General features: G+C 41.7%; 2 protein-coding genes across 3 annotated transcripts in view; one reads left to right on the top strand and one right to left on the bottom strand.

Moving 5' to 3' along the window:
- PHACTR4 (phosphatase and actin regulator 4) overlaps positions 1–20,802 on the bottom strand; it is a 110,986-nt gene extending 90,184 nt beyond the window's left edge. For both annotated transcript variants that reach the window (XM_044237578.1, XM_044237579.1), the window contains exon 1: positions 20,704–20,802. The gene's annotated coding sequence lies outside the window, so the exon portion shown is untranslated. The remainder of the gene's footprint in view (positions 1–20,703) is intronic.
- Positions 6,561–7,943, top strand: LOC122899653 (RNA/RNP complex-1-interacting phosphatase-like). The gene is given in 2 exon segments (XM_044237581.1): positions 6,561–7,510; positions 7,512–7,943. Coding segments are annotated over 2 exon segments (1,020 nt in total). The 5' UTR covers positions 6,561–6,640; the 3' UTR covers positions 7,662–7,943.
- Positions 20,803–27,817: the final 7,015 nt, after the last annotated feature.

Below are 27,817 nucleotides of genomic sequence, written 5' to 3'. Positions count from 1 at the left end.
TCAACAGGTGAATGGATAGATAAAATGTGGAATATATTATTCAGCCTTATTAAGGAATGAAATTCTGACATATGTTACAATACAGATGAATTCTGAGACATTATGCTAAATGAAATAAGCTAAACACAAAAGGAAAACATTATGGGATTCTACTTCACCTAGAAGAGTCAAATTCAGAGACAGAAAGTCAGATGGTGGGGCACCTGGGTGGCTCAGTGGGTTAGGCCTCTGCCTTTGGCTCAGGTTGTGGTCTCACGGTCCTGGGATCAAGCCCTGCATTGGGCTCTCTGCTCGGCGGGGAGCCTGCTTCCCCCTCTCTCTGCCTACTTGTGATCTCTCTGTCAAATAAATAAAAAAATGAAATCTTAAAAAAAAAAAAAAAAAAAAAAAAAAGTCCGATGTGTTTCCAGGAGCAGAGGGAGGGGAGAATGAAGAATTATCATCACTAATGGGTACAGAGTTTCAGTTTAGGAAAATGAAAAAGTCTAAAGATAAATAGTGGTGATGGTTGTAGAACAATGTGAATATACTTAATGTCACCAACTATATCCTTTAGAAATGTTAAAATGGTAAACTTCAGGGGCACCTGGTGGCTCAGTTGGTTGTGTCTGCCTTTGGCCCAGGTCGGGATCTCAGGTGCCTGGGATCGAGCCCTGCATGGGGTTCCCTGCTCAGTGGGAAGCCTGCTTCTTCCTTTCCCTCTGCCCCTCCCCCTGCTTGTATGCTCTCTGTCACATAAATGAATAATCTTTTTAAAAAATTGTAAACTTGATATTGTGCATATTTTATTGCAACTAAAAAAAAAAAAAGGAAAGAAAGAAAACCAGCTCAATCTTGGTAAGACCAGAGAGTATTATGGAATTTTAACTACCTTGACTCCCACTTCCCTCTCCCCAGCTTTCGGTTAGCCTTGAAAACCAAGACCCTCACAACCACAGTAGTTATAAAAACCAGCAGCCTAGCAGCTACTGGAAAGGAGAGAACAAATGTGGAGATCCCTAAAAGCCCCATCCCCAGAGAGCTGTTAGTATGTGATCTGACTGATAGCACCAAGAAACCCCATTCTCCTTATCTTTATTGGACCTGATTCAGAGCTTGTTCTGTGTGAAGAGCCCTATCCTTTGGAGATTTTTCAAAAAACAGTCAGTTGTAGTTGTTTAACATTCCCACAGCCTAAGGCAGTGATACCAGCTGGAGGCTAACAGGACACTGAACAAAAAGCCATAAATGTCCAGGATTGAGAGGTCTATATGGGCTTCAGGAAAGCTCTGACATATTCTTTTTTTTTTTTTTTAAGATATTATTTATTTATTTGACAGACAGAGATCACAAGTAGGCAGAGAGGCAGGCAGAGAGAGAATGGAGGAAGCAGGCTCCCTGTTTTTTTTTTTTTTTTTAAGATTTTATTTATTTATTTGACAGAGAGAAATTACAAGTAGATGGAGAGGCAGGCAGAGAGAGAGAGAGAGGGAAGCAGGCTCCCTGCTGAGCAGAGAGCCCGATGCAGGACTCGATCCCAGGACCCTGAGATCATGACCTGAGCCGAAGGCAGCGGCTTAACCCACTGAGCCACCCAGGCGCCCCAGGAAGCAGGCTCCCTGTTAAGAGAGCCCAATGTGGGGCTCAATCCCAGGACCCTGGGATCATGACTGAAGGCAGAGGCTTTAACCCACTGAGCCACCCAGGTGCCAAGCTCTGACATATTCTTAGGGATCTAGAAGGGCACATGTATTTGCAGGCTTTGGACATACCCAGGAAAGGCCTGAGAGGGCCCTGATCTCTTACCCCCTGGCTGACCTTGAAATTCTGTGCAAGCAGGAAGTAATGGCTACGGCAAAGTTGTAAACTGCCTGCTGGGAACATTGAAAGTATATGCCAATGTACAGACAGAACCCCCTTGGCAAGGGCTGGATAATTTACTGGTCCGAGACATTTAAGAAAATCTCTGTTTAATCATTAGCTAACCACTAAACCAACCAAGCAGAGACTTCATTGGTCATACAACAAAGAATACTGGCTCTACAGATATTTCATCCAGGAAAGTCACTAAATAAAAAAGAAACGTGCAGGAGGGAAGGGAGAATCTGATTTGCAGATTGCCACATTATTTTAAACACTTAGTATTCAGAAAAAGTTATGAGATACAAAAATAAAGAGGAAAGTATGGTCTATATACAGGGGAAAAAAGCAGTCAACAAAACCATACCTGAGGAGGTCTAGATGTTGGGCTTACTGGACAAAGACTTTAAAGATTTTATTTATTTATTTGACAGAGAGATAGAGAGAGCATAAGCAGGCAGAGGTAGGGGGAGAAGGAGAAGGAGGCTCTCTGCTGAGCAGGGAGCCTGATGTAGGGCTCCATCTCAGGACGCTGGTATGATGACCTGAGCCACAGGCAGCCACTTATCCGACTGAGCCACCCAGGTGCCCCTAGACAAAGACTTTAAATAAACTCTTCTAAATACTTCAAAGAACTAAAGAAAACCATGTCTGAAGCATTAAGATAAAGCATTAAGATTAAGAAAAATGCCTCGTCAAATACAGAGTAGCAATAGCAATAGCAACAGAAATTGTATGAAAAAAAAGAAAGACTGGGGCACGTGGGTGACTCAGTCAGTTAAGTGTCTGCCTTTGGCTCAGGTCACGCCAGAATCAAGCCAGGCATCAGGCTCCTTGCTCAGCAGGGATTCTGCTTCTCCCTCTGGCCCTCACCCAACTTGTATGCTCTCTCTCAAATAAATAAAGTCCTTCAGAAAAGAAAAAGAAAGATTTTCTGGAGTTGAAAAGTATGATAACTGAAAAGAAAAATTCACTAGGTAGGCTCAACAGCAGATTTGAGCTGGCAGAAGAATCAGCAAAAACAAAGACAAGTTCACGGAGATTACCCTGTCTGAGGAACAGAATAAAAAAGAATGAAGGAAAATGAAGAGAGCCTCAGAGAACAAACCTTCAAGCATACAAACCATCAAGTATACAGACATACGCATAATGGGAAATTAATACTGCCCCCAGGGGCGCCTGGGTGGCTCAGTGGGTTAAGCCGCTGCCTTCGGCTCAGGTCACATGATCTCAGGGTCCTGGGATCGAGTCCCGCATCGGGCTCTCTGCTCAGCAGGGAGCCTGCAAAAAAAAAAAAAAAAAATACTGCCCCCAAATGATAAAAAATACATCCAAGAAACTAAAAAACAGTGTAAGATAAACACAAAATGATCCACACTTAGGATTCAAAATGATGAAGGAAAAAGACTTAAACCAAAATCCTACATCCAGCAAAACTATCCTTTTAAAACAAAGGAGAGATGAAGACATCCCCAGATATACAAAAACTGAGAGCATTCATCCCTAGCCGACCTGTTCTATGAGAAACACTGCAGACTTTCATGCTGACGTGAGAGAAACTACACAGTAACCAGAATCCATAGGAAAAAATAAAGAGCGATAAGAAAAGTAACTACACAGGTAAATATAAAAGACAGTATAAAAGTATATAATTTTATTTTCCTATCTAATTAAAAAGACAATGTATAAAGCAATAATTACAAAAGCTTAGCAACTGGCTTATGATATATAAATACATAATTTGGATGAGAATAACAGCACCACGGGGAAAAGGAACAAGCTATACTGAAATCAAATTGATATATACCTGAACAAGATTACTAGGTTGTTTTAAGGTAAAATATGAATTGTAATTCCCAGAGCAACCACTAAAAAAAAAAGATTAGCTGAGTAGTCAAATCAGTTGAGTATAAAACAAGTATAAAAGGAATTAGAGAGAATAGGGGTATTAATACAGGGTACAGCCATTAGAAGCCTGAACACAGTGTAATCATTAGTGTAAACAAAGCTCTATTTGAACCCTCATGCTAACAGATCTGAGGTCAGTATTTTGTTTCCGATGTATGTGGCACTGAATAAATGTCTCATACATAAGTGAGAACATCTGGAAATGGTTAGTAAACAGAACAGGATTTGCTGGCAGATACGGAAGACGGAATTAACAGTATCTCAACTGTTAACCACATTATCCACTAGATGATCAGGGTGATGATCCAGGGTTAGCTAACAGAAAGTTTCAATTAACACACTCTGTCCTTAGAGAATCACAAACAGGAGGGTATCTTGCTGAAAGAATTCTGAGTCGTCTTTGTAGAAGAGGACGCTACTTCGTGTCTCCACCTAAATGAACGCCTGTGCTAGAAGTATTCCCATGGTTTCTAGAGCCACCCATGTGCAGATGATGCCCAAACCTGTATGTATGTTCAGTCCAGATCTCTCTCAAAAGCTCAGGGTAGGGGCGCCTGGGTGGCTCAGTGGGTTAAAGCCTCTGCCTTCGGTTCAGGTCATGATCCCAGGGTCCTGGGATCGAGCCCCGCATCGGGTTCTCTGCTCCGCAGGGAGTCTGCTTCCTCCTCTCTCTCTCTTTTTCTGCCTGTCTCTCTGCCTACTTGTGATCTCTATCAAATAAATAAATAAAATCTTTAAAAAAAAAAAAAGCTCAGGGTAAAAGGCAAAAAAACTTAACAGTTACAAGGCCCTGTGATCATGTTCAATGACCCCATGATGTTCAACTACTCTCTCCCTCGCTAAGCTTCTTGAACCTGCCAGGCATGCTTGGGGCTTTTGCACTTGCTTTTTGCTCTCCCTGGAATGCTCCTCCCCAAGATTTTCATTCCTCAATTCTTTTAGGTCTTTGCTAAAACGCTGCCTTCTCAGTGAAGCCTTCCTCCTTTACCCAAGTTTAAATTGAAATCATCAGCATTGAAATCATCAGCATCACGACATCCCACCCCTGCTTTACCTCTTTTCCCAGCTTTGCATTTCCTTTTTTTTTTTTTTTTAAGATTGTATTTATTTATTTGACAGAAAGAGAGAGAGTGTGTGTGTACAAGAAGGGGAGGAGCAGAGGGAAAGGCAGAAGCAGGCTCTCCGATGAACAGGGAGCCTGATGTCGGGCTCAATCTCAGGACCCTGTGATCATGACCTGAGCCACTCAGGCACCCCTCCAGCTTTGTATTTCTCAGAGCACTTATCTTCTACATTATGTTATAAATTTATTTATTGTTTATTATCTCCTCGCACTAAAATATGAATTCTTTCAGAACATATGTGTTGTCTATTTTTTTTTTTCACTGCTGTATCTTTAACATCTAGAATAGTGTCTGGAGGGGTGCAGTTGGTTTATCACCAGACTCTTGATTTTGGCTCAGGTCGTGATCTCAGGATCCTGAGACTGAACCCTGAGTTGGGATCTGTGCTCAGCATGGAGTCTGAGTGAGATTCTCTCTCTCCCTTTCCCCCTGCCCATCCTTCCTGCGCACAGGCATGTGTACTCTTTCTCTAAAATAAATAAATGTATCTTAAAAAAAAAATTATATATATATATATGTATATGTATTTAGAATAGTGTGCCTGGAAGATAGTAAGTACACAATAACTATTTTTTATTTAACTATATTTTTTTAAAGATTTTATTTATTTATTTGTTAGACACACCGAGTGCACAAGCAGGGAGAGTGGCAGGCAGAAGGAGAAGCAGGCTCCCCACTGAGCAAGGAGCGCAATGTGGAACTTGATCCCAGGACTCTGGGATCATGACCTGAGCTAAAGGCAGATGCTTAAGTGACTGAGCTTCCCAGGCATTCCACATTAACAACTATTTTTTAAATGAATGAGCTCCAAATCCACACGTCCAATTCACTAAACACCTCCACCTAGATATCCACAATCCTCCATTCAACATACACAAAACAATTCATCATCTGCCTCACTCATCCTTATTCCCCCCTCTTCCCATAGCTTTCTAGCTCGCCACTCTCCTCCGAGTTGTTCAAAGCAAAAATCTCATCCTCCACATCATATGAGTCATTTCCAAAACATACCTCACAGCCAACCCTTTCTTTGTCTTCAATGCCTGAAGACAGGATAGAATCCAAAATATTTTACTGTCTCTCACAGCCCAGCAATTGTGAAGTGTTCCTAAACTGGGGCCTACGAACTCAGTCTTTGTTCTCCCTTCTTAAGTGAGGTAACCCCTGCAGGAAACTTCCCTGACTGCACCTCCAGATGTGATGTGATGTGATGCTTGCTGTGATGCTCTCTTTTGTGTCCACTGTGATGATGATGGGTCCCTGGTCAGCCACGTAGCACTGTGCCGCAGTTCTACAGCTTTAAATACAATATATACACTGATGACTTCCAAATTCATATTGCCAGACTGAATCTCTCCTCTGAACTTCAAACTGGTATATCCACAGATTACACATCTTTATTTGGAAATCTACTAAGTTTTTCAGACATAGTATATTTAACATATACTGTTATTAATATATATTAATATTCTTCACTCCCTCACTCCCTTTTTTTTTTTTTTTAAGATTTTATTATTTGACAGAGAGAGACACAGGGAGAGAGAACACAAGCATGCCGGGCAGGGAGCCCAATGCAGGGCTCGATCCCAGGACACTGCCACACAGGCGCCCCCCCCAACTTGTTCTTTTTCCAGTCTCTCCTATTCAATAGTTAGGGCAATAGATAAGAAAGGAAGGCAGGGGGTCCCGGCTCTTGTTTTGGCACCGAAGGCGCTGGGCTGGCGGCTTTGTCGCTCTTGCCGTTGGGTGGGCGGCATCTTGGGGCCCAGATGAGCCAGTGGCATCATGCCTGCGGCGGCTGGGGCCAGGGACGCGCGTTCTCTGGACGTAGCTCAACCAAGAAGAAGCGCGGAAACCACGTCCCGGAAAGGTGGAAAGACTACCTCCCGATTGGACAACGGATGCCTGGGACTCGTTTCATTGCTTTCAAAGTTCCTTTAAAAAAGAGTTTTGAAAAGCACCTTGCTCCAGAAGAACGTTTTTCACCCTTGGATCTTTTTAACAAAATCCAAAAACAGAATGAAGAACTTGGACTAATTATTGATTTAACTTATACTCACCGCTATTATAAACCAGAGGACTTCCCAGAAACTATTCCTTACTTAAAAATTTATACAATTGGGCATCAGGTGCCTGATGATAACACTATTTTTAAATTCAAATGTGCTGTTAATGAGTTTTTAAAAGAAAATAGAGATAACGACAAACTTATTGGTGTTCATTGTACCCACGGTTTAAACAGGACTGGCTATCTCATCTGCAGATATTTGATTGATGTACAAGGCATGAGGCCAGATGATGCAATTGAATTATTCAATAGGTGCCGCGGACATTGCTTGGAAAGACAAAACTATATTGAAGACCTTCAGAAAGGTCCCATCAGAAGGAATTGGGATTCCAGTGTATCCAGATCAAGTGGTTTTGAAGATGTAACACATATGATGGAACCAGTCCACACCACTATTAACCAGTCCACACCACTGTATAAGCCTGTTAACCAAGGACATTGGTATAACCTACATCAGACCCAAGGTTACCCAGTTCCTTCTCGGCATTTCCACAGCCAAACCCAGGATTTGCAGCAGTCAGTAAGAAAATTTTCACAGAATCAGAACATTTACCAGAGAGGCCATATCCCTCCCTCCTGGTCCCACTGGAGAGGACTATTCACAAAGGAGGTACTCTTGGAATGTAAAGCCAAACACCAGTCAAGCAGCCCAGAATACAGTGTGGTATCCGGGCAGTTACTACAGACTCTCCTATCCAACCTATTGTGGATGGACCGAATGACACAAACCTGTCCTAAAAATCTCTCTGCAGATAGAGCAGGACTGAAGACAGTTGAAGTGACTTTTTATAAGATCAGGTCAAATGTGAGGTTTATAATCTATTTTATTGCTCCTTCATGTGTTCAAGCTTAAGAAAAATTACATTGATACCTCTTTGTCGATAAATGTGCAGTATTTGCAACAGTAAAGGAAATAATCTGTCATTCAGTCTTACTTTTTTTTTTTTTAAGGAAGATGGTATTTTAGGACTGAGAAAGTAATAAAGAATTTCCCTTGTAAATTATTTAAAAAAAAAAAAAAAAAAAAAAAGAAAGGAAGGCAGGAAGGTAGGGAAATACCGAGGGAGAGAGGGAGAAAGAAAAGAAGGAAGGAGGAAGGAAAGAAGGAAGAAAAAGAAAAATGCTGGCAGTGTGTTAGCTGCTATTTCAGATCATTATTTCAGGAAAGAGGCAACTTAAGTTTTCCAGTTGCTCAGGACAAAAAACTTTGGTGTTATGATTGACTCTTTTCTTTCTTTCACAACCACATCTAAATCATCACCACATTTTACCACCTCTGTCTCTATAATATATCCATAATCTAAACACTTCTCACCACCCACCTCCAAGCTATGGCCACATCTTGCCTTGACTAGTGTGTCAACTCCCTAATCCACCCTCTTCCCACTCGGACTCTTACAATGTGTTGTCCTCAGAGTGGTCTGGGCAATCCTTTGAAGAAGTAAAGCAGATCTGGTCTCCCTATTATATCTGAAATTAACTCCAAATTTCTTACCATGGCCCTTGAGAGTCTACATAACCTAACCCACTTACTCACCCGGGACTTCACTTCTATCGTCCTGCTCACTCAGTTCCTGCCGCACTACCCTATTTGCTGTTTCTGTAATTCAACAAGCACATTCTTACCTCAGGGCTTTGCAAGTGCTGTTCAGACAGCCTGGAATGCTCCACTCTCAGAAACTGCATGATTTGCCCCTTTATTTCATGTGGCAAATTAAATATGACTTGCTCAGAGGGGCCTTGCCGGGACTACCTTGTCTAATATGGCAAACCCCTTCACCCTGGCTTATTTCTATTTTTAACTTATTGCTAAGGTAATGTATACAAGACTTGAGACAAGACAGATATTTTCCTATATTTTCTTCTTAACCTTTTAAAGTTTTACCCTTTACATTTTGGCCATCAATGCAACTAGAATTGATTTTTGTGTATGGGATTAGATAGAGATCCATTTTTTTATGACTAACAAATGATCTCAGTCTATTACTGAATAATTTATCTTTTCTCCACTGATCTGTAATGCCACCTTTGTCTCATATCATTTTCCCTATTCACAGGTTCCTCTACCAGCACTCTATACTATCCTATGTGTCTATTTTTTGATCCCAGGTCCAAAACCACATTTCTAATAATCAGTCTTACAGTAAGTCGTCTTTTTTTTTTTTTTTAAAGATTTTATTTGTTCATTTGACTTAGAGCAAGCACAAGCAGGGGAACAGCAGGCAAAGAGAGAAGGAGATGCAGGCTCCCCAATGAGCAGACAGCCTGACATGGGGTTTGATCCCAGGACCCTGGAATCATGACCTGAGCTGAAGACAGATGTTTAACCAACTGAGGCACCTAGGTGCCCCCAGGTTTATAATAAGTCTTGTAATCAGATAGGACGAGTTTCCCCATCTTATCTTCAGAAGTGTGTTGGCTGCTCCACATACATTTTATTTTATTTATTTAAGATTTTATTTTTATTTATATGTCAGAGAGAGAGCACGCGTACGCACAGGCAGGCAGAGCAGCAAACAGAGGCAGAGGGAGAAGCAAGCTTCCCGAGGAGCAAGGAGCCCTATGTGGGACTCGATCCCAGGACACTGGGATCACCACCCGAGCCAAAGGCAGCTGCTTAACTGACTGAGCCACCCAGGCACCCCTCCACATACATTTTAGAATCAACTTGTCAAATTCCATGAAAACAAAAACAAAAACAACTTATTGGAATTTTGATTAGAATTACATTTAATCTAAAAATCAAACTCGGGAGAACTTTATAATACTAAGTTTTCCGATCCATGAGTATTTTATCTCTACCATTTATTTAGTGTCCTCTCTATTTGGAGCGTCTTTGTCTTTTAAACAGAGTTCTGGGAACACATTCTAATTTATTTCTTTTCTTTTTTTTTTTTTTTTTAAAGATTTTATTTATTTATTTGACACAGAGAAATCACAAGTAGATGGAGAGGCAGGCAGAGAGAGAGAGAGGGAAGCAGGCTCCCTGCTGAGCAGAGAGCCCGATGGGGGACTCGATCCCAGGACCCTGAGATCATGACCTGAGCCGAAGGCAGCGGCTTAACCCACTGAGCCACCCGGGCGCCCACCATTCTAATTTATTTCTATTGTGATTAAGAAATACTTTGTATTCCTTCTTACCACCTTATTTCCTATATTTCATTTGTCCCACTTTGCTGATCTTTTCTCCTTTTTTGCCTTCTGCTGTATCAATTTTTTTCTCATTCCTTTTCCTCATTTCTACTTATTTTTATTCTATTACTATTTTTTTATTATTAGCTCTGAAATGAATATTTTACATTAAGTCTAAATAAGAACGCTTGGAATGCTTTCATTTCAAACCCCTTCCCTATTTATATTTATTTGAGTACTTTCCATTTTTATATCCACAAATAAGATGTTACTCTTTTATCAAGTCAGTCCTTAAGAAGGTTTCCTTTACTATACATGTTCTTTGATCATCATTCCTCTTTGCATCTCAGACCCTTGTTTCCAAGAAGCATTTTTCCTTCCTCCTAAAGTATATCCTTCAGAAGTTCCTTTGGTGAGGTTCTACGGGAATATGTTCTCTCAGTTCCTTTGTTTGAAATTTTTTCTTTTAAAATTATTTTTGACATACATTTTTACTGAGTACACAATTCTTGGTTGACAGATTCTTTTTTTCTTTTAGCATTTTGAAAATATTGTTCCACGGTCTTCTTATTTCTAGTATTGGCTCAACTGGTACACCCAACAATATCTCAGAAAGTACATATTCTGCTAGGAAAAATTATATATTCTTGGTATACCTGTTTATATCTGTATTTACAATCAGAGTCTATCCTGGACCCTCAAAATGAAACAAAGAATGAAACAAAGAATGAAAGCTATTAATGATGTGACAGGAAAAAAATTTTGTCTTTTGAAGTCTGTTAAAAAAAAGTTACAGTTGGGAAATGCTTATTTTAAAGCACAATCAACATCTAACATATTACTTATGGGTAAAGACTTAAAAATGGGGCTAGGGGCGCCGGGATGGCTCACTTAACACTCTGTTAAGTGTCCAGTTCTTGACGTCAGCTCGGGTCTTAATCTCAGGGTTGTGAGTCCAAGCCATGTTGGGCGTGGAACCTACTTAAAAAAAGAATGAGCTTAATATCCCCTTTCAAGAAAAAAAACCTCCTCCTAGTTAAACAAGGTCTTTTTTTGTTACCACTAAGAGGCATGAATCAGCTCTTTAAAATAGAGGTGTGGCTCACTGATAAGCAAAAACACTCTCAAGGAAATATCTTAGTGAATTACAAAGGACATTATTTTCAGGAAAAATAAGATCTCAGGATGATGCATCCTGAGATCTTATTTTTCCTGAAAATAATGTCCTTTGTAATTCACTAAGATGTTCAGATCAAAATTAATCCTATTATTTCTTCTCCTGAAATAATTGGGACTAGATTTGGGCTTCAGGAAATTAAAGTTTCTTTCTTTCTTTCTTTCTTTTTTTTAAGGTTTTATTTATTTGACAGAGAGAGCAAGCACAAGCTGGGGGAGCGACAGGCAGAGCGAGAGGGAAAAGCAGGCTCCCCGCTGAGCAAGAAGCCAATGCTGGACTCGATCCCAGGACACCAGGATCATGACCTAAGCCAAAGGCAGATGCTTAACCAACTGAGCCACCCAGGCACCCCTCCTCCAGTATTTCCTTAAAAATAAAAATCCTGAAGCCTTCTGCTAATAATATCTGTTGTCAGTACTTGAAAGTGACACTGAGATTATTCGTTGGGAATTAAATTTTACAACCCCCATCAAGTGGCTCAGGATAGGGATCTGCAAAGTCTCTTTAAAGAGAGTAATGGAGTGCCTGGCTGGCTCAGTTGGTGGAGCGTGCGACTCTCCATCTCGGGGTTGTGAGTTCAAGCCCCACATTGGGTGTAGAGATTACATTAAAAAAAAAAAAAAAAAATCCTGTGGGCACCTGGATGGTGCAGTCGGTTGAGCGACTGACTCTTGGTTCCGGCTCATGTCATGATCTTGAGGTTGTGGGACTGAGCCCTGAGTTGGGCTCTGCACTTAACAAGGCTTCATCTCAGGACCCTGAGATCATGACCCGAGCTGACGCTTAACCAACAGTGCCACGCAGACACCCTTAAAGTTTGTATTTAATAGGTGAAGTCTGGTTACATATATCTATACAGTTTTAGAAATCTAGCAAAAATGATCTGTCAAAAGATGGACTCAAATCAACTTAAAAAAAATAGTTTCATGTGTGTCTGGATCATAGTGATACCAAGTATAACTATCTCATGAAAGAATACTTAGGGTCATTACTTGCAAGAATTTAATGTGGCATAATTGATGTTTAGGAGGTTAACCCTTTTAATCTCTTCTAGTTAAAAGGAAGAAGTTGCTCAACAACTGCTCTTTGATATTTTTGTTTCTACTCTGCCCTCTAAAAGCACTAGCACATACCAAAATATTTCATTTACCAAATCCCCTAAAACTTTTATTATTCATTCCTTAACACCAATGCCCTAAAGATGGTTAAATACTTGCTTTTCAACTTCATTCCAATGGTGCCTTTCCTGCAGAGAGTTAAGAGGCTAGAGGGAAGCTTCTGATTGCTACAAAATAAACTTTCATCTTTCTATAAGGACAAAGAGGGGATAATTTAAAAAAAAAAAAAAACCGGGGTGCCTGGGTGGCTCAGTGGGATAAGCCGCTGCCTTCGGCTCAGGTCATGATCTCAGGGTCCTGGGATCGAGCCCCGCATCGGGCTCTCTGCTCAGCGGGGAGCCTGCTTCCCTCTCTCTCTCTCTTTGCCTGTCTCTCTGCCTACTTGTGATCTCTGTCTGTCAAATAAATAAATAAAATCTTTAAAAAAAAAAAAAAAAAAAAAAAAACCTACAAAGAAATAAGCCAGACATAAAAAAACAAGTATTTTATGATTCCACTTGTATGAGACACCTAGAATAAGCAAATTTACAGACACAAAGTAGAATAAAGTTTACCAGGGGCTGAAAGGGGAAAGCAATGGGAGTTATTATTTACTGGGTAGAGTTTCAGTTTGGGATGACAGAAAAGTTTTGGAAATGGATAGTAGTGATTGCTGCACAATGTTGTGAATGTTCTTAATGTTACTGAATTGTACACTTAAAAAAGGTTAACATGGTGAATTTTACCACAAATTTAAAAAGTGTGCAATGATTACTGTGGTTGCAAACAAACAGACTTATTTATCTTCTGCCACAGATTGCAAAGATATTTAACAGAATGGTCCTGATTGGCCTGTGGCTATAGTGAAAGGATGAAGCCCTCTCCCAATCACAAAGAGATGATGTTCCAGAAGCCACTTACCTCTTATCTAATTTTATATAAGCATTAGGGTATGCAAGAAGGTTAGAAAAATTCCCAATCTTATTGGTATCGCCAGTAGATAAGAAATACTGTGTCATCTCTTAATACTTAAAGCAAAACCACACCCATATCCTGAATCCTAATGCTTTCCCTCAGATTTAAACTCAGAGGAAGGAACAGGAGGCAAAGTTGGGTGTGTGCAAGTAAGAGAATGGAAAGAATTCTTCACACCCTGTGACCTGTCCTATACAGTTACTCTCAGTATCTACTGAAAGTGTTATTTAGTTATTTATTTTTTTGAAGATTTTATTTATTTATTAGAGAGACAGACTGAGCAATCACACAAGCAGGAGGGAGGGGCAGAGAGAGAGGGAGAAGCAGACTCCCTGCTGACGAGGGAGCCTGATGCAGGACTTGATCCCAGGACTCTGGGATCATGATGTGAGCTGAAGGCAGATGCTTAACCAACTGAGCCACCCAGGCACCCCCAGGTTTATAATAAGTCTTGTAATCAGGTAGGACAGGTTTCCCCATCTCATCTTCAGAAGTGTATTGGCTGCCCCACTTTTAGAATCTTAAAAACAAAAACAAACAAAAAAACAACAACTTTTCAGGACACTGGGGTGGCTCAGGGTTAAAGAGCTGCCCTCGGTTCAGGACATGGTCCCCAGGTTCTGGGATCGAGCCCCACATTGGACTCCTTGTTCAGTCAGGAGCCTACTTCTCCCCTGCCTGCCTGCAGCTCTCCTGTTTGTGTTTGTTCTCTCTCCTGATCTCTCTCTGTGTGTCAAATAAATAAATAAAATCTTTAAAAAAACAAAACAAAACTTTTCATCTTAAAAAAAAAAAAAAAGAAATTACTGGATCAGCAAATTATGAACATTTAGTTCTTGACTGGTATTACCAAACTGTTTGCTAACATCAGTATCCTAATTTGCAGTGCCACTAACAGCTTACAGTGCTTGTTTATTCACGACCTGCCTTCTTAATAATGGATCTTACTATTTTAAGATAAATGTATTTCCAGCTTAAGAGTTCTAAATGCTACATAATTATTGTTTCAACATTCAATTTTTTTGAGTACAGTTGACACATAACCATTTTAACATTTTAACTGTTAGGAAAGTCAAACATATTCCCATGACTGTAAATTTTGTTGTTTTGTTCATATTTATTAAACACTCTACAGTTTACAAAGACCTCTCACATACTACCTCATCTCATGCCCCTAAAGAAATGGTCATTATTCCTATTTTATAGATGAGGAAACTAAAGTTTAAGGAGGTTAGCTGACTTGGATATTCACAGTGACAGTATGATATGGAGCTGGAACTAGAACCCAGGTCTTCAGACTCCAAAGATAGGAAATACATGATATTGAGTAAACAGGTCAGAGCTTTCAGATGGTCAAAATCAACACCTGGTGTTTTAAATATAATAGAGAAGTTAAACTAAAAACCAAGGCTGAATCTGAAAGCTGTAGAGTTTCAACCACCTCTTCCCTAAAAAAAATCAGACAGGCACTAAACACACTTCCTCTCCTAAAATCCCCTGGAACGTTTTTGGTTGCAAATCATAAAATCTTAGAATTTGAGAGACCAATTAATCCAAGGCACTCTATTCAGAAATGAGAAAATTGAAGCACAAGGCTTGTGACCTGCTCAGAGATGGCGGCACCAAAGCCTTTTATGACAACACAGTGTGTTTTCTTCTAAGGCCCATACGACAGTATTCGAGAGATTCTGCCTTGCGGAGAATGTAGGAGACAGAAAGCGTGGACTAGCAGACAATTCGTGCCTGACCTCAGCTAGCCCTAACTGCTGTTGGGTAGCCCTCTCCCTCATCTTTGTTTGGCTCCCTTACCTTTTCCACCACTGCTGTCCCAAAACTTTTAACACTTTCCCAAGTCCGCTAGCCCACTCTCACCTTTTATCGTTCCACAGATAACTTAACCCCTTCCTTCTTAAAGGTAGATAAATAAGAGGTCACTTGACCTTAAGAGACCTTATAAGGCAGAAATTGTGATCCTGAGCTTTGCAGTCAAAATGTATCTGGATTCCATATCTCTTCCATTACTTATATGGTGCCTTTGGGAAATGAAGTTAATCTCTCAAAGCCATAATTTCTTCAACTGACAAACGGGAATGCCCACCCACTCTATGGAATTTTTGTAAAATTAAATAATACATATAAAAGTGTCTAGGGTGCCTGGCTGGCTCAGTCTGTGAAGAATGTGATTCTTGCTTGATCTTGGGGTTGTGAGTTTGAGCCCTACATTGGGTGTAGAGCTTACTTTAAAAAAAAAAAAAAAAAAAGGACCTAGAGCAGTGTACAGACTAAACGACTGAGGACTACTCCAATTTCAGTTCCCATTTCCATCACTTTCAAACATATCTTCCTCCATCCTTTCTTCATGTTTCCCTTTCAAGGCTCACCTCTCCATGTGGTTTCAATTTTATCTCCTTCCAGGGCTTCTTTATCTCCCTTTTCTCTTGTGCTGATCTTCAGTGTCTGCCTCTCTGCTGGCTCCTTTTCCTTCTTCACCTTCCAACAGGTTAAATCTCTCCCATCTTTTAAAATCAAATCAAGGGCGCCTGGATGACTCAGTGGGTTAAGTCTCTGCTTTCAGCTCAGGTCATGATCTCAAGAGTCCTGGGATTGAGCCCCACTTTCTGGGCTCTCTGCCCAGCAGGGTACCTGCTTCCCCCTACTTCTCTGCCTACTTGTGATCTGTCAAATATATTAATAAAATCTCTTTTTAAAAAATTTTTAAAAATCAAATCAAATCAAACAGAAAGGTCCTCAAAATCCAACTCTTCTAGCACTTACTCTTAAGTATCTCTCCTAAATGCTCTAACCTACCGGAAAGACAGCAAGCAATTATCTTTCAAAACAGATGAGATTATGTCAATTACCTGCTTTAAAAACCTTTGATGGTTTAAAAATTCCTTAATCATGAAGACTGAACTCCTTAGCAAAACATCTGAATCCTTCTCAACACCTGGCCATCAACCTTTGCTCTCAGCAGCCACTGTATTCAACTACTCAACCCCAGGGGTCCAGAGACCCCCTATGCATTCTATAACCTTCTAAAATTATATGCATGTTTGCGTGTGTGCAGTTGTCTGGGTGAAAACCCGTTCCTCTTTTCAAATTTCTGAGAGGGGGCACCTGAACTGGAAAATATTAAAAACCAACTGCAAAATCCTCTTAAGCTATACCACACTCCTCACTTTTTTTTTTTTAAAGATTTTATATATTTGACAGAGATACATCAAGAGAGGGAATACAAGCAGGGGGAGTGGGAGAGGCAGACTCCCTGCTGCAAGGAGCCCAGTGAGAGGCTGAGGGGCTGGATCCCAGGACCCTGGATCATGACAGGAGCGGAAGGACTGAGCCACCCAGCCCCTCCCACACTCCTCACTCTTTCCCAGACACACACCTTACACTTTTGCACATCCATTCCTGTGCCAAACTGCTTTCTCTGGCTGATTGAGGTGGTGGTGCCTGAGGGAGTCAGGCTGGAATTACCTTAATAGTAACAGGTCTACTGGACGAATTCTTTTTCATCCCTCAAGAACAAGCGCCAAAATCACTTTTCAGTCCCTTTCCTTTATTGTAACACAGCTCTACTGAACACTTACCACGGTCAGGTGTGGTAATGTTGTAAGCTCTTCAAGGCAGAGGCTCAATACCTTAACATCTTTTTTTTTTTAACAGTTGTTTTTTGTTAAGATTATTTATTTATTTATTTATTTATTAGAGAGAGAGAGAGAGAGAGATCACAAGTAGGCAGAGAGGCAGGCAGAGAGAGGAGGAAGCAGGCTCCCCGCTGAGCAGAGAGCCTGATTGATGCAGGGCTCCATCCCAGGATCCTGGGAACATGACTTGAGCTGAAGGCAGAGGCTTTAACCCACTGAGCCACCTAGATGCCCCCCTTAGCATCTTTTTTGTACCTACAGAATGTAATCCAGATCCCAGCACCCAACAGGCAAAACAAAAATCTGCTAAATAAAAGAACCGTTTATGGTGCTGCATTTGTATTCTGGTATTCTCCACAACTACCCCTGCTCACTTTTGTTATTCATTCACTCATTCAATATACATTTATAAAATTCCAAAAAAAACACCTGGACCTATGTGCTAAGCAGTAAGGATACAGACTAGGACACAGTCCTTGCCATTAAGACCTTTAACTGTGACAATACAGAACAAATATTAAGGGGCTTATTTGATGAGTGCATAAAGGGTTATGGTGGCCCACGTGAAAACATGACTAACTGTCACAGAATATTTTACAAGGAGACATCACACTTAGGCAAGAGAATCTACTCATTCTTTATCTCTTTCTTTACAAACAACCTTCTTCCAATGCTCCTTTCCCTTTTCTAAAGGGTATAATGTGACCAAATACCCTACTCCTGAAATAATTCCACAGAGAGAGCAGGAATGATCATCCCTGTATTAAAGATGAGAAAACTAACCTTCAAAGAGGTCACTACTCAAGGTTGCACATAAGAGAGGATTTTATTTAGTACTTACTTACTGTCTGATTCCCTCAACCACCATCACCCCTAATCAGTCTGTAAGCCCCAAGAAGGAAGACCTTTTTTTCACTCCTTTGTCCTCAGGGTCGGATTCCTGCATTTCCAGGAATCTAATTCCAGTGTCTAGACCACAGCAGGCTTTCAATATATATACGTTGACTGAATGATAGATGAATTGATTCCAAAATAAAGTTGACCAAGAGCAAAATAGACAAGGGCAAAAATTTCCTTCCCATCATGATGGCTTAATAAGAGATTTAAAACAGGCTTCTACTAGTTAGAAAGGCTAGACCAATTGTATTGACTCAAGTCCATTGGCATGTTATGTATTTTACCTAAGAAGAATTTAAGTAAAGGGGTGAAGTAAGTTTCTATTTCTGATGTCACATTCATGGCATGTACTGACATAAAGCCAAGATTTAACTGCAGGTTTCAAACTGATTAAAAGTTTTCACAAAAAGCAAACACTAAAGAAAGCATTTTCTTGAGTCTTGACACTGGCTAGAAAAGTATCTCAATTTCAGTTATTTCTTTGATGTCAGTCAGCAGCCAAAATTGCTGTATAGATGTTCTGCAATGTATTTGTTTAAAAACCTTTAAGCAAAGATTAGCAAAAACTTTTTAGTAATGATTAGACAAAACCACAGTCCAGTACCTCACCACTATTTCACTCCCAGGGCTCCATAAAACTGCCTTGGTCTGAAGCACAAGGCAATCAAAATGTACCATCAAACAAGGTGATGGGACCAAAATTAAATATGATTTATGGTTTAGTATGACATTATGTTCTAGAAACTCTAGTTCCTTAGAAATTATTTTGCTCTGATTAGAAAGTACTGCCATTATTTTTCTCCAATATTTAAATTTCAATAATCATAAGCTGTGTGTGGTGGTGTGATGAGTAACTTCAACAGGTATGAAGTAATGTAATGAAAAGAGCACTGGACTGGAGTATAGTTTAGGCTACTATTTCCTATCTAGGTTAATTGTGTGACCTTTGGCAAGTCATTTAACATTTTAGAGGCTGTGAATTTAACATTTATCAGCTGTAAAATTAGAAACACCACCTCACAGAACTGTAGTGAGAAATTACATAATCTATATGATGAGCTGTTTTCAAAAAATAACACTAATAGCAATGTCATTTTTTAAAAAAGATTTTATTTATTTATTTGTCAGAGAGAGAAAGTGCAAGTGAACACAAGCAGGGGGAGAGGCAGGCAGAGGGAGAAGCAGGCCTTCCGCTGAGCAGGGAGCCCACTACAGGGCTGGAACTCATGACCCTGGAATCCTGACTTGCGCCAAAGGCAGAAGCCTAACCCCCTGAGCCAACCAGGCGTCCCAGCAATGTGGTGTCTGAACAAATAAGAACCAGTCATTAGCAACTACTGTTCTTAGATTATTTTTAAAACTTCTAGAGCAATTCTCTGTGGATGCTTCTTCAAAACACAGGTGGAAAAACAACCAATCCCTAGTCATTGCTGGATTAAAAACTGAAGAACAACTGCATTAAAGACCTCCATCCCTGTACAATATTACCAACACAATATGGGATTCCCAGAGTAAATCACTTCCATTATGAGATATCAACATAATAAAGTACAATAGCTTTATCTGCCAACTTGACTAGGAGGGAATTTAACCTATATAATAACCTTGATAATATTCCCTGCTTCATGTAAAGGGGTCCTGGTTGTCCTCATTTCAGAGACTTGAAATACTAATTACTTTCCAAAAAGGTGTGTCCACACTGGCTTTAAGAAAGCTTTGGCTTGTGCTGAATCTAGCACAACTAGTCTTCCAACGGAGCGTACATTAAATTACCACTATCTAACAAAATTTGGTTAAATCCACACACTTTGCCAGTTTCAGTACGGACTACCTCTCCTCTCTCAAACTGGCTTCATTCCTATTACTTGGTGAACTAGTCTCTTTGTTGCTTTCGAGAAGCAACTAGGTTTCTGGTTTCCCTATAACGAGGATCCTTCCATTAATGGACGTTTTCTTCCAACTTTTTGTTTAGAGCAGAAGAAATCAAAGGATTGGCGGGTACGAGGGGCGAGGAACTGGGTGGCTGGACCAAGTCCTGCAACTTCCTTCTGCATGCAATGAATGAAAAGACTGTTTCGTGCCCTATAAATCACTTTCTCTCCTCCGAGATTCAAGAAGTGTGCGAACCGCGAACCGCACTGGTTCTTTGCTTCCCCGACCACAGCCGCAATCTATACGGACAGAGCAGCAAATTCGGTCCCTTCCCAGTTTCCCGGAGAGGGAGCTCACTTCTTTTCCACAGGCCCATCCCCCTACCGAGAAAAACGCCTGCAGACTCGTGCCCCGAAGCCGCGCGGGGCTGACGTTTCAGAGTTAGACAATAACCTCGAGGGTTTTCAACAGAAACTCCGTCTGCCGCTGCCTGGCTCCGAACCTCCGCTCTGCCCGGCCGAGATGCAGAGGTCCGACCGAGGACGGGTTTGAAAATTGGACTTTGACCTGATCCGGTTACCGCAACCGGATCCCCAGGGACCGGTCCCCATTAGGGGCGGCCCGACGGGCTCCACGGAGGAGGCGACTTCACGCACGGGCACAAAGGGGCTGCCCAGACAAAAGAGCCCCGCAAAATCGCGGGGGGCGGAGTGGGCCAGCCGGCGCAGGACGCACTACAGGCGGAGAAACCACGGCGGGACCGTTGTGGGAGGGCGGAGGAGGAGGCGGCGGCCCCGGCCCAACCCGCCCCGCCCCGGCCCGGCCCGACCCCACCGCTGCTCCGGCCGTTACCCCCGCCCGGACCACCACCTCCTCGCGTAGCCAAAAACACTGCCGGAGCCTAGGAGACACCCACAGCCAGACCCCGCGTACTTCTCGCTCACTTTCCCTTGTTCCTCGAACTCACCTGGGTGGCCGCCGCCGCCTTCTCAGCCTCCACAGTAGTTTCCCCCGGAAATCCTACCTGGCCCGCCGACCGCCTGGCCGTAGCCAGAGCCTCCGCCCCGGGAGGGGGAGCGGGAGCAGGCCGGACAGTGAGTGGGTAGGAAGTGCCTCCGCGGGGACTCACGGGACTTGTAGTCTTCAGCAAGGGCCAGCTGGGTCGCGGGCGGGACAAGATGGCGGGACCCTCTAGCCCTCCGCTCACCGGGCCGTCAGTACTCCACGGCGTCTTTGGGCATGCGCCACCCGCTGCCTGCGCCCTGCGGGTGGAAGAACTTGTGCACCTTCCCTGATACCGAGAGGGCAAGGGTCTTTGGACTTGGGACGATAAAACTGAGTACTCGGCTGCAGGCAGTGCCTAGGGAAGGAGCTGATGCTGCAAGTGTGCTGTTTTAGATTAACTGTTCAGTCCCTGCCCGGTCAAATTTCATTTATAATTTCTGCAAAAGGAAAAAAACTATTGAGGGCCAGTTTGAAGTACAAAAACTTATAAGTTATTCTCAATTTGTGCATAAGGAAGAAACCCAGGAATCATTCCTGACACCTCCTTCAGTTATTCTACCTTCCATATATCTCGGTTACATTCCATTTTCTCCACTACCGTTAGAGGAAGCCACCGTCAGTCAGTCGTCTCTACAAGTCTCACTAGTTTCAGGCCTCCCGGCTATCTTCCTCCAAACACCTTCCTTGCTGCTGCCAGATCTTGCTAAATGCCAACCTCATTGTGTCACAGCCCAAATTAGACCTAAGTGTATAACCTAAAGCTGCAAAACTTATAGAGAAAAACAGGAAAAAAAATCTATGTGAGCTGCAAACACATAATCCATAAAAGAAAAAAAAAAGATATATTGTAAGTCATGAAAATTTAAAAATTTTGCTCTTAAAACACCCTTATGAAAATGAAAAGCTCCCTATCAGGCTCCTTGCTCAGTGGGGAGACTGCTCCTTCTGCCTGCCAGAGGCTCCCCCTGCTTGTGCTAACAAAATCTTTAAAAAAAAAAAAAAAAAGATGAAAAGGCAAGTCACACACTGGGACGAAATCCCAACAAAACCTGCATGCAACAAAGGACTAATACCTAGAATTATTTCAGTCCATTAAGACAAAGAACCCGCTTATATATATTTTTTTTTTAAAGAGATTTTATTTGTTTGACAGAGATCACAAGTAGGCAGAGAGAAGGAGAGAGAGGGAAGCAGGCTCCCTGCTAAGCAGAGAGCCCTATGAGGGGCCAGGACCCTGAGATGTGACATTTGCTGAAGGCAGAGGCTTAACCCACTGAGCCATTTAGGACCCCCCCCCCACCCAAAGAACCCAGTTTAAAAAATGATTTCAACAGACACTTTACCAAAGAAAATAAACCTATAGCAAACACATGAAAGGTGTTAGGGAAATGCAAATTAAAACCACAATGAGATAATCTACACACCATGACTTGTACTACCAAGTCAAGTGTTAACAAGGGTGTAGAACAAGAATTCTCATTCACTGTTGGTGGCATTGTAAAATGATACAACCACTTTGGAAAACCATATTGCAGTTTCTTTAAAAATTAAATATACACCTACCATATGGGCCAACCATTACACTGTAGGTATTTACATAAAAAAAATGGAAAACATACATCTAAATAAAGACTTGAACATGAATGTTCATAGCAACTTTATTTGTAATCGCTAAATACTGGAAACAAATGTCCTTCAAAAGGTGAATGGATATACAATGGAATATTCTTCAGTTGTTAAAAGGAATGGACTATTGATATGCACAACAACATGATAAATCTTTTTTTTTTTAAGATTTTATTTTTTATTTGACAGACAGAGATCACAAGTAGGCAGAGAAGCAGGCAGATAGAGAGGAAGGGAAGCAGGACCCCTGCTGAGCAGAGAGCCCGATGCGGGACTCGATTCCAGGACCCTGAGATCATGACCTGAGCCGAAGGCAGTGGCTTAACCCACTGAGCCACCCAGGCGCCCCTTAAATTTTTTTTTTTAAGATTTTATTTATTTACTTGACAAAGATCACAAGTAGGCAGAGAGGCAGAGAAAGCGAGAGATAGAGAGAGAGAGGGAAGCAGGCTCACTGCTGAGCAGAGAGCCCGATCCCAGGACCCTGAGATCATGACCTGAGCCGAAGGCAGAGGCTTAACCCACTGAGCCACCCAGGCGCCCCCAACATGATGAATCTTAAAATAATTATGCTGAGTGAAAGAAGCCAGACATAAAGGAGTATGTTCTGTATGACTCCGTTTGTATAACATCCTAGGAAAAGCAAAGTAGTGACAGAACGCAGATCTGCAGTTGCCTAGGGACCCAAGAAAGCAGAGGTATGGCAGGTAGACATCATAAAGGGGATAAGGAAACTTTTGGGGGGTGATGGGTATATTAATTATCTTGATCATGGTTATAGTTTCAAGACTGATAAGTTTTAAATGTACCAAAACTCATCAAACTGCACACTTTAAATACATAAAATTCATTGCTCATCAATTATACTTCACAAAAACTTAAAAATCGTATAGTCAAAAAACTCTTTTAAAGAAGGAAATCAGTGGCTTCCCAGTACCCTTAGGAAGAAAAAACAAAAATTATTGCCATCGAAGTTCTAATTGTGGAATTTCAATACCATCCATGGGGAAGGGGATGGATACAGTCGGCAGTTATGAAATGCCAGGTAACTAATGATGGTGATAACAGTAGTAGTAATAGCAGTAATAATAAAACTCCTTTTTTTGAGCATCTAAGAATTTTACATATGCCTTAATTGGGATTCTGCCCAGAAAGCAGAACTAGAGACAAGTAGTAGTTGCAGGTAATTTATTTGGAATGTGGTCCCAGGGATTTAATGTAAGATCCTAGAGTAAAACAGAAAAGATGGAGCCATCCCAAGGGTGCATTACCAACTAAGAGCACTGCTATTAGCACCTTGGGGTAGAACCTACCAAAACCATCTGAGGATTGTCTAGAATGCCTCTCAACATGGTCCACCCAAGGACTGCTCTGAGAAGGATTTATCCATTGGCTTCTATGCCCCATTAATTAGGATTAGCCCGGGGGCATCAGCTCCTCTTGCATTCAGAACAGGTCTCCACCAGTGTCCTATAACCTGGTTTTGGAAAAGCTTCAGGACAGAATGCAGAAAAAAATGCGAGAAGAATTGAAGCCCTCACTAAGCTGTTTTCTGCAGCTTCAGCTAGACTCTAAGGGAAGTCTGAGAGGATGTGGTAAGGCAATAGTGATACCAGAACATCCCTTGCATTGCTCAGATCTGTCCATGTTCTAATTAGATCCCATTTATCATGCTGTCTTCAAGGTGATGGCTGGCAACAATCTTGACGAAAGACTCAATGGCACTCATAATTCTTTGCAGGATGTTATGTTGCTCATATGCCTTTTGTGTCCTATAATATGCCATACTCAGCCATATGGATGATTTTCATTAATACTAAATGAAAGAAGCCAGACCATAGGAGCATATACTGTATGATTTCACATATATAAAATAAAACACAGGCAAAAATATTCTGCTGAGGGGCACCTGGGTGGCTCGTTTGTTAATCGGCTGCCTTGGAGTTGGGTCATTATCCCAGGGACCTGGGATCAATCCCTGCATCCAGCTCCCTGCTCAGCAGGAAGTCTGCTTCTCCCTCTCCCACTCCCCCTGTTTGTGTTCCCTCTCTCACTGTGTCCCTCTCTGTCAAATGAATGAATAAAATTTTTTAAAAATTCTGTTGAAAGTCAGGATAGCAGCTCCGCTTCATGGAGGAAGAGCAGTGTCTGGAAGAAGGTAAGAGGAGGTTTCTGGATGCTGGTAAGATTTTTTTTTTTTAAGATTTTATTTACTTATTTGACAGAGATCACAAGTAGGCAGAGAGGCAGACAGAGGAGGTGGGGGAAGAAGGCTCCCCACTGAGCAGACAGCCCAATGCGGGGCTCCATCCCACGACCCTGGGATCATGACCTGAGCCGAAGGCAGAGGCTTTAACCCACTGAGCCACCCAGGCACCCCTGGTAAGATAGTTTTTTGATCTGGATCTGGGTGCTTGGTCCATTGGTATCTTCAATTTGTAAAAATTCATTAAGTGGGATACCTATACTTTCCTGCATGTGTATTATACTCCCAACATAATTTTTTAAATGGGAAGTAGCCTGAGCCAAATCTCTTTGTCTTCTGAGAAACTAACTAACAGTAAACATTAGATGTGTCTGGACGGTTCAGTCACTTAAGTGTCTGGGTCTTGATCTCTGGGTGGTGACTTTGGCCCTGTGTTGGGGTCCGTGTTGGGTAAAGAACCTATTAAAAAAAAAAAAGGAAAGGAAACACTATTGCTAACCTTTAATATTTCTGGATTTGCAGCTCACGTTCATTAAGAACATGGGCTCTGGCAATAAAAAAATTGTTCTGCCACACTCTGTGTGCCATTGCCCAAGTTATTTAAACTGGTTAAGATTCAGTTCCATTGTATAATGGAAAACACAATAGAACCTATTATATAGGTTGGTGTGATAATTAAAGTAACATACATAAAGTGGCCAGCACTGTACCTGATATACATTAACTACTCAGTAAACAATAACTGTTATAGGTAATACTAGTTTTTGTCTTTCTATTTTTATTAAGTTTTCAAGTTTTCAGCAGTGAACATGGACATGGTCTGCAGGTGCAAGGATGTTCCTTGTAGTATTGTTTGAAATCTCAAAGAAAAAAACTGGAGACAAGCTAAATATGCATCTACTGGACAATGGGCAAATCAACTGTGATATAGTCATAATACAGAATAGCACAAAGCAGTCACAGTGAATCAGTTAAAGCTACAGAGATAGATGTGGATAAAAGAAAATTTTGCAGGCACCTGGGTGGCTCACTTGGTTAAGCAACCGCCTTCAGCTCAGGTCATCCTGGAGTCTTGGGATCGAGTCCCACATCGGGCTCCCTGCTCGGCAGGGAGTCTGGCTCCACTGAACTCTCTCTTCTCATGCTCTCTCTCTCTCTCATTCTCTCTCTCTCAAATAAATAAAATCTTTAAAAAGGGGGGGGGGAGAAAGTGTTAAGAGAGGCACCTGGATGGCTCAGTTAATCATCTGCTTTTGGCTCAGGTCATGATCCTGGGGTCTTGGGATCAAGTCCCACATTGAGCCTCACATTGGGCTCTCTGCTCAGCAGGGAGACTGCTTCTCCCTTTCTGTCTGCTGCTCCCCCTGCTTGTGCTCTTTCTCTCTGTTAAATAAATAAATAAATCTTAAAAAGAAAAGTTAATAGTTTTAGGTTATTTAATTTAAAGGATATGTGTAAATACATACTTTTATATCCATAGTCTATACCTCGAAGAATACGTAAGCTTTCCTCTGTGGTGCGAAAATAGTGCAGTTGAATAGTGTGTGATAGAGAAACTGATGTCACACCGCATACTCTTTCAGGCTATTGGATTTTCCCTTCAATATAGACTCTACTGTAAAAACACCACTATCAAAAAAGAGAATTTTTTTTTAAAGCCAAGATCTTGGGGAACCTGGCTGGCTCAGTCTGTTTGGCATCGGCTCTTGATTTCAGCTCTTGTCCTGATCTCAGGGTTGTGGCATCTAATCCTGTGCTGAGCTCCATATTCTGTGGAGTCTGCTTGAGATTCTCTTTCCCTCTTCCTCTGCCCCTTCCCCCATTCTCACTCTCAAATAAATAAATCAATATTTTTAAAAGCCCTAAGATTGGGATACCTGGGTGGCTCAGTCAGTTAGCATTTCCCTTGGGCTGATACCATGATCCTAGTGTCCTGGGATTGAGCCCTGTGTCTGGCTCCCCCCGCTCAGGGGGTAGTCCGTTTCTCCCTCTCTCGCTGCCCCTCAACTCCTGCTCTCTCCCTCCCTCTCTCTCTCTCTCTCTCAAATAAATAAATTTAAAAAACCCCCAAACCCTAAGATCTCAAAAAGTTTTGGTGAATCACTGAAACCCGGTTCTACCTAACGCAGTTTAAAATCACAGGTGATGGTGGTTGGACTGGATGATATCACCACAGTTTCAAATTCCACAGTTTCAAATTCTGAGAGCGCTCTCTTCTTTCACAGGTGGGAATGGCTCTACAAACCTGGCCATTTTGATTGGGCTGAGAACCAAGTCTGATTAACTAGCAAAAATGAATCGGACCAATCAGAGAACAATATGCAAGTAAGCGACTGACTGTCCAGAGCTTGATCACTGGAGCTTTGAACTTCGCAGTTTAGAGTGCTGCCACCTGCAGGCCACATTTCTCAACAGCCTGTCCCTGGAAATAAACTAGAGGGATTCTTCTCTCAGTTGAGTTTTCTCTGTAGAGCTCTGGATTGGAGAAAGAGTGATATAAATTTCCCCCTTTCTCCTTTCCTTTGAAGCTCACTACTCTGTCACAAACCCAAACTTGTGATAGTAGTTCCCAAGAACGGGGACTGTGGCATCAGATTGTCTGCCTTTACGTTGGGTCAATCAAATACCTCTTCTTCTTCTTCTTCTTTTTTTTTTTTTAAGATTTTATTTATTTATTTGACAGAGAGAAATCACAAGTAGACTGAGAGGCAGGCAGAGAGAGAGAGGGAAGCAGGCTCCCTGCCGAGCAGAGAGCCCGATGCGGGACTCGATCCCAGGCCCTGAGATCATGACCTGAGCCGAAGGCAGCGGCTTAACCCACTGAGCCACCCAGGCGCCCTCAAATACCTCTTCTATACCTCAGTTCTCTCATCTATAAAATGGTGATGATAACAGCTCTTCTGTATAGTTGTGAAGATTGAATCAGATCATGTAAACCACTTAGCACATTGGCTGGCACAGAGTGAGCAGAAAAAAATATCAATAGTTGCTAGGCAGAGCTTCAGAAGTTTCTCCTATTCTAAACTGACAAATAGTACCTTGACACAAAACAGTGCAGTGGGAAGAACTTTGGCACATGGCTCTACTGCTTCTGGCCTGTGACCTTGGGCAAGTGTTCTCACCTCTCTGAACCTTACTTGACCTTACAGGTGGTTTTGGATATTACATGAAATCATCTATATAAAGCATCAATCACAGTACTTGGCATAGAGTGGACAGTTAAATGGAGTGACAATGGAGTGAT

This window comes from Neovison vison, chromosome 2 (genome assembly GCF_020171115.1).
Source record: "Neovison vison isolate M4711 chromosome 2, ASM_NN_V1, whole genome shotgun sequence".
NCBI classification, from domain to species: Eukaryota; Metazoa; Chordata; class Mammalia; order Carnivora; family Mustelidae; genus Neogale; species Neogale vison.
This window is presented reverse-complemented; position numbering and strand designations above follow the sequence as displayed.